Here is a 7,807-nt window from a genome sequence, read left to right on the forward strand (position 1 = left end):
TAGATATTAAGCTGTTAGCTAAATAATTTTATAATGTTAACGCTAATGTTCGATTTTCCGTTAATTGTCCTTTACTTTGTAAATGAGTGTTAAAATAGAATATGCTATTACCTAGGTAAGGAATAAAGTGGTTTTTTATGGCTAGGGGTGGGATATGCGTTTTTTTAATAGGCAGGTGGCATATGCGGCATTTCAAGAGGTTTGAATGAAACTCAAAGTCAAACTCAACACGTTTATTTCTTAATTATTTTATATCCTTTTTAGTAAAGTGGTAAGCGATTATCTACAGCCGAGAGTTCTTAGACTCAATTAGATTCTTTAGTCACCACTGGCCGCGAAAGTTCATCACGACTCCAACTTTACCCAAACCCCTTTAGGCCCTTGGCTCCAGCCAAGCTTGCAACATGGTCTGGTGTTAGATGTACGCAAATATTTTATGTAATAACCTAGATATATGGATAAGCATCAACTTCTAAGCTATAAGTGGAAATTTGTTTTCATCGAAATAAAATGTCGATCCAAATTCCCAAATTTTATATAAAATTTTCTGTGTTTCCTGTAAAATAAATGAAACACTTATGTTTTTTTTAACTTTTATATTTTTAAATTACCTACTATCAGGCATTGAACCCACACTATCGACTGCAACACTTACCACCAATAAAAATTATTACAACATTACATAAAAATGTTAAAACAGCATTAATTTGAAACATATTTATTAACAAGACAAGAAGAACAAGCCAGTGCCCTCAATCATCGTAGGGCGTAGCCCTGAGTCACTTGATCCATATATACTGGAATAGCGGAGAACCTTCTCAGCTGAGTTTTCTTAATCTTTTTATCTTCTGGTAGAAAGTTCCAGATTATTAGATCCTCGTCGGATGTTGCAGTGGCTGTGAAAAAAAAGCGTTTAAATCGATAGGTTCTATGGGATTCTGTTAATGTTTTATACAAAACTGATGTTTATTTTTATCCTGATAGGTAGATAGAAGTAAGGTTGTGCTATTTTATAAAAAAAAAACATTAAAAAAATAGGCTAAATACACTTTTTTTTTCATGTTTGTTGTGGATTAGGGAATCATGGTAATAACTAATGAGGATACAATGAAAGACTCAAAAGGTGATTTGGTTATTAAAGAAAATAAGTAATTAAAGATATCATAGAAAGTGCAAAAAAATAGTCATTACCAATTATTATCCGTTTATGACGCAAATGTTTTAATCATGGTTTTAATAATCTGTGCAAAGGTCTTTTTTCTGTGTTTTATGTAAATCTTGTGTGTGCAATAAAGTATTATCTACCTATTTAAATAAAGGTCTTACCAAGTTTAGTGCCATCCGGGCTGAAGACCATGGTCCTAACGCGGTCGAGGCCGGTCCTGCCGTCGTCACACCACTGGTCCACTACTGTCTCAGGGTTGCTTAGAACTACTAATTGGGAACTCGTCTTAGGATGGAGGAGTCCTCTTTCTATGAGAAATATAAATAATAATTGTTCTGCGTTTTATGAATGTAATAAAATTAGGTCAGTTTTAGTTAGATAAGAGAAGAGAGCAAACAAATATATCGATTAGTTATTGCATTGCTTATTTCTTAATAAAAGAGGGTAACGACTATAACATAAGTATCCTATGTAACAGATTGAAATAATTTTTTATAGATATAATTAACTAAAACTTTAATTTTGAAAAAAAAAAGTACTAACCATGATCTTCACCATTATATTAAGTGCTTGAAAAGTTAAGTTATTAAGCAATATACCTATATTGAACAAGCTCAAAACGAGTTCGCCCGTTCTACTACTGAACAGCATAGCATCCAGGTAGTATTTACTGCCTCCCAGGGTCGACTTCTTGACCTTACCGGTGGGCGCTTCGCACATGACCACCTTGGTTTCATATTCTGATGTCACAGCGCCTATGCCGAGGAGCGCGCTTCGCCATGGGTGCCAGGCGGTTACCTAGCAACGGTTTGTTATTTTAATGTATGTCTTTTTATATTTTATGATCTTAGGATTATTATTTAAGTACGTATTTACTGTAAAGAAGTTAAATTACTAATGTGAAGAAAATAAACTTTTTCAATGAGAATTTGGTTTAATAAGATTATGTTAGAAATTAGATTATTGGCTTTATGATTAAATATTACGAATGAATCCATAAATAGTTCAATTATTTAATATTGAATAAAAATCGAATTATACCTACATTTGTCCGCGTTGTTTTGCAATTGTTTATTAAAGCTCATGAAAGTTATTTATTTGCGTATTAACGATTTTGCTTTAGCATTTATACCATCTCAAAACAATACATACCAAATTAGTATACGCCTTATTAAAATCCAAGCAGCTGATCAGATCCAAGTACGGCCAAGATAACAGCATGACCTGTGTGCTATTTATCGTGGTGACAGCGACGAAGCGAGCGTCTGGTGAGATGCGTACCGAGAAGATCGGCTTCCTGACGTGACGCGCCCAGCTTATGTAGAGGCAAGTGCGCGTGAAGGACGCTACTACACCGCCCGTGCAGCCTCTGTATGACAGGACTATACATTATTCATATTTTTTAGTGTAAAGCGCGTCACACACGGTGAAGATACTATAATATTTTATCTTAAGATACTGTAATGTTTATATTACAGTATAAGGTATCCGGTATCAGCGTTCTGACCATCATTTTTCTTTTTGTCATTGCGTACTAAGACCCCTGTAGAACCGCCATCCTGTTACTACTGACCCGAAATTTTGTGGGTCATTTGTAACAGGATGGCGGTTCTACTTAGTACGCAGTGACAAAAAGAAAAATGATGGTCAGAACGCTGATACCGGATACCTTAAGATTTAAGATAAAATATTATAGTATCTTCACCGTGTGTGACGCGCTTAAAGGTTGGCGTCACGTGCCGTGCTGATTTGTTTACAGGTGCGCGTGAAGCTACTATACCGCCCGTGCAACCTCTGTAAGACAGGACTATAGATTAGATTTTGGTATAATAGTAGTAAGGTTTCGGGAGTGACGCGCCTGGCTGATGTATATTGTAGTTGTTGTGCGCGTGGATGACGCGACTATACCGCCCATGCAGCCGCTGTAAGACGGGACTATACATTAGTTTTTGGTATAATAGGAACAAGCGTTTGCACCCAGCTCATGTAAAGTATTTACTAATATTAACAATGTGGTGGTTTGTCTTTCACGTTACAACGGAGCGGAGCTATTTTATGATATGATTTTTGTGTCTGGTGATAGGAGTTTAGAGAGTGACAAAGGCTACTTACACCGGGGTGGAAAATCACAACACCCTCGGTGCAGCTGCTGTCAGACAGGACTTCAGATTAGGTTTTAGTGTAGTATAGCTGCACTTTGGTTATATTAGTTATGGCCTATAACAATAACATGTTTACTTTAAAAAAAGATAGCTAATTGTATTTATCAATATTTCACATGGGACAAGTTTCCACGTCATTATAAGAAATGATTTATCAACTGTATGTCTATAATTATTGGTTTTACTAACGTGACATATGAATTTCCCGTAGGGCTCCAGTCCACAGCTATGACGGCGCACAGCTCGGGCTGCGGCAGGTTGCAGAAGCACCTGCTCTTTGCGATACATTTGCTGTTCGCGTTGTCGTGGATCTCGACTGTCTCCTTGTCTGTTCCTAGCTGGAAGTGTGAGCAATATAATGTTGTAATATGGTATTGAATGATTCCATTATAAGTGGATGTGGGTCGTGTTTATGCAACCCTTTAAGCGGATAGAACAGTGTATAGTTGACTAGTGATTTGAAATGGCATTTCAGCGATAATTTTTAACATTAAAATGATAGGTGGTAATGATAATAAAATTTAACATTATCGACGAGTATTTTATCTCGTAATAATTAATGTAAAAATCTAATAAAATTACACAGACCATTTGACTTCTTTAATAAATTTAATCTTAAACAAACCATTAACAATTCTCCTCTAGGGTCAAACTTGCAGGACATAATTTCCTGCATAGCAAACCCTTGTCCCGTCAGGTTTTGGCTTCCCCAACTCCACTTGTGGTAGTTCCTGCCCAGAGCCGCCACCAAGATATTGTCACTGCTCCAGTCGAGTATTTCTGCAACTGAATATTATGTTGATTAAATTAAAATTTGTAAGAGGCAATGAAGGCTGCATAAAAGTGTGATGATGGACAAAGTTTTTTCGCCAAATGGTTTATTTTTTATTATTAAGAATTAATAATGATGAACTAAAAATTTCAAATCATATTTACGTAGTTTATAGGAATTGAACTAAATTGATTAGGCAAGGGAAGTAACCTTGCCAGAATTAGACGTGCTGTAATTTGTGTCTTCACAATAACGCTTGAAAAATATACCATGCTATATATTATATGCTAGTATAAATATTTAAATAATTTTGGATATGACGTCACTACGGAATAGTCAACCATTGCATTATTGACATAAATTTCTTTTCTATCATACACGAAGAAAATCACACCAAAATCCACCCTATTTGTAACGTTATTCTATATGTTATTTTAAATACATACAATCAGCATAGCTATATGCTGGCAGGTCCAATATGCTGTCCGCAGAGGTGAGGTAGCTCTTCTTCCTCGGCACGCAGGGCCAGGGCTGTACCACATATTTGTCGCTCTCCTGTTCCACACCGAAGGCACGGTCTAGACTGTCACCGTAGTTCTTTTGGTGTTTGTATTTTGTTATCTGTAATAAAGAGAAACAAGGATTTTTTAACTCAACGATTGTGTGAGAAATAAATTACTACGAAAATTGCCAATGTCAATACCCTATACTATCTGTACATATATAATAATTCAAAAATACATATTTAAGAATATTCTTCAAATGAGGCTTTATCATTTGATTAATTGATTCATGTGTTTATTATTTGGTGATTTTTAAATATAATTCATTAAATAACTGAAATAATTAGTAGTAGATTCATTTAGAAATTACGATGCCACAATACCTACTCAAAGTGGCACTACACAACTACTTTGCCATTATTTTTATACAATAATTGAGTTTCTAACGAATCTAAAAAAAGCATAGCATAAACTATAAAAGTAAAAAGCATTTTTCTTACCCAGGCATCACCATCAACCGCCTGACAGTCAGGCAGTGACCGTCGCCTCCTGGGATCGCTGACTGACTCCCGTGTGTGCACAAATCTATCTACACGATCTGATTGTCTGTTTAACTGGAACATTCAAATAAAATGTTTATTAATTCTTTATTGTTTTATTTTCTTTTCATTAGGTTATTTTATCATTACATCTTACTTTTTATATTAAACTAGTGGTCCGCCACGGCTTCGCCCGTGGTACTTACATGTTTAAACTATCCTATCTCTCAAGTTGGATCGAACTGCACATGGTGTGCGAATTTTATTATAATCGGTTAAGTGGTTTAGGAGGCCAATGAGGACAAATATTGTGACACAAGATTTATATATATTAAGATAGTTCTATTATAGTTACGTTAATGTCGCTTTGGACAAATTTTTGAATGGATGTAGAAGAACTGACACACAAGGTCAATAAATAGGCTAGGTATATATATATATATATATATATATATATATATATATATATATATATATATATATATATATATATATATATATATATATATATATATATATATATGTATATATATATATATGTATATATATTGGTCGTCACATTCAAATATTAGTTATAGTTATATATACTTTATTGCACACAATTTTTAATTTTACAATACCAGGATATCAGAAGCAATTGGCGGCTTTATTGCTAAATATTTGTGTTTTTAAAATTAAGTATAAATAATTTTTCATTTTCAACTAAGTATTTCTTTCTTAAATTATCACAAATTGTTAAAATAAAGTTAAGGGAGAAAGAAGGATTATTTAAACAATTTTCTGACATCGATTATTATTTTAATGGTTTTCTAAGTTATAAAGTATCTATCATATTTAAATATCGTTAGAATATGTTGTTTATTGCATTTAATATGTCGTTGTTAATATTAAAAAATACAAGACAGTATTTACCAATGATTAACAAATAGTATTCATAGAATTGAATTCAAATTTAATTAATTCAACGTCGTCCCCAATGAAATGACATGTATGAATGTACTTACGGATTTTTTCCTAAACGTAATTCTTTCCATTGTGTTTTTAAAACAATAATGACGAAATCTTCGCAAAAATCTTCGTATTGTGAATACAAAATTAAAATAACAATATATTAATTACATAAATTTTATTTATAAGTGTAACTGATCATTGTGATTAACATATTTCTCAATAATATGACGGTAGTTGGAAAAAGTTTGAAATGTTGCTGCTTTGCAATTTCGTTAATATACCTACAGACTATCTTACAAAACTTATTTCAAATTTTCAAAGAGTTGAAATAAAATTTCTGTACTGAACTAGTAATAAACAGAGATTTATATTTCTATTAATTAAGACGCTTAAATTTATTTTCTCAAGGAACGTTTCTTGGTACGAAACTAGATGGCGTTGAATAAAATTTTGCGTATACTTTGTACATGATAACTGATATCAATCTTATTGCAGTTATCATATTCACACTTTCAATCAGAACAATAGACAGAAGTTTAAATTGACATTCATTTTCGACCATGACATAGACGTTTACAGGAGAAGAAGTAACTTACAAGATAGATTTAATTGAAATCCACATAAAAATAATATAATGTGAGCTCTGAAAATATTACACACTAGCTGTGCTCCGCGGTTTTACCCGCAGTGCTCCGCTCCTGTTGGTCTTAGCGTATATATAAGCGTATATATATATATAAGCCTATAACCTTTCTGAATAATCGGGCTATCTAAAACCGAAATAATTTTTAAAATCGGACCAGTAGTTTCCGAGATTAGCGCGTTCAAACAAACAAACTCTTCAGCTTTATAATATTAGTATAGATTTATTGAAGAGATAAAATGAGCCTAGTATAATTCAAAAAGGTTATACATATTTTAACGGCCTTATAGTATTCTAAATACTGACGTTTTGACTAAGTATTAAATACCCCACTACAAGGGGCAGCCAGAACACCTTAGGTAGGGGAGGGGACTGCCTAGTAGGGGGGACGTAGTAGGGAGTCAGTTTGGTGGGGAAAGTATAGAGTAATGGTACGTCCACACAGAACTAATTATTGATGACAATTTATTGATCGCTTTCGTGTTGAAATTTTATAGAATTGTGGGTGTATATATTTTATAGAGAATTGCTGTTATAGGAGAAATCTACTATATAAAAATAAGTCGGGTTTTCCTTCCGCTTGACGCTATAACTCCAGAATGCACGAACCGATTTCCACGGTTTCGCATTCGTTGGAAAGGTCTCGGGCTACGTGAGGTTTTTAGAAGAGAAAAGGTGTCTCTGGTGGCGAAACGGAGTTCGCCCGGTTTGCTAGTTACCTATAAAATTAAAGTATTACGATTTCACCAAGCTACAAAATGTTTTATTCATAGCGAATATTCTTACCAACAAATTACAAAATCTATACACAAAATCAGTAGATAGAAGTAATGGTATATCCACACGCGTCCTTGAAGAATAGCAGCAACTAATATAACGTTAAACTAATGAATCCACTATGTTAAAGCAAAACTACTTTCTAAAGCAGCCCACTACAAGCAACACCTCCCAGCAGTAGCATGTGGGGGACGGATGTGCGTAGTAGGGATTAAATAGTGGGGAAATATGTGCTAATGGTGCGTCCACACAGGGCTGGTAATATTTATTGATCGTCCTTTTTTATTATTTTTTA

The 7,807-nt window shown here is 33.8% G+C and overlaps 1 protein-coding gene across 2 annotated transcripts; it reads right to left on the reverse strand.

Moving 5' to 3' along the window:
• Positions 1–234: 234 nt before the first annotated feature.
• Positions 235–7,540, reverse strand: LOC149486342 (protein cortex-like). Of its 2 annotated transcripts, none has more exons than XM_089697731.1 (9): positions 7,522–7,540; positions 5,103–5,216; positions 4,546–4,720; positions 3,953–4,113; positions 3,517–3,665; positions 2,318–2,534; positions 1,765–1,963; positions 1,327–1,473; positions 235–896 (listed from the first exon to the last, which is right to left on the reverse strand). In XM_089697731.1, the coding sequence occupies exons 4-9, from the start codon at positions 4,001–4,003 to the stop codon at positions 757–759; spliced, it is 903 nt and encodes a 300-aa protein (XP_089553857.1). In that variant the 5' UTR covers positions 4,004–4,113; positions 4,546–4,720; positions 5,103–5,216; positions 7,522–7,540; the 3' UTR covers positions 235–756. The 2 variants fall into 2 exon arrangements, with proteins under 2 accessions (XP_089553857.1, XP_089553856.1); XM_089697730.1 differs by lacking the exon at positions 7,522–7,540 and adding an exon at positions 6,146–6,320.
• Between the last annotated feature and the right edge of the window lie 267 nt (positions 7,541–7,807).

This window comes from Colias philodice, chromosome 8, assembly GCF_061535455.1.
Source record: "Colias philodice isolate Cphi_HAF_F1 chromosome 8, ilColPhil1 Martin Lab GWU primary, whole genome shotgun sequence".
NCBI lineage: Eukaryota > Metazoa > Arthropoda > Insecta > Lepidoptera > Pieridae > Colias > Colias philodice.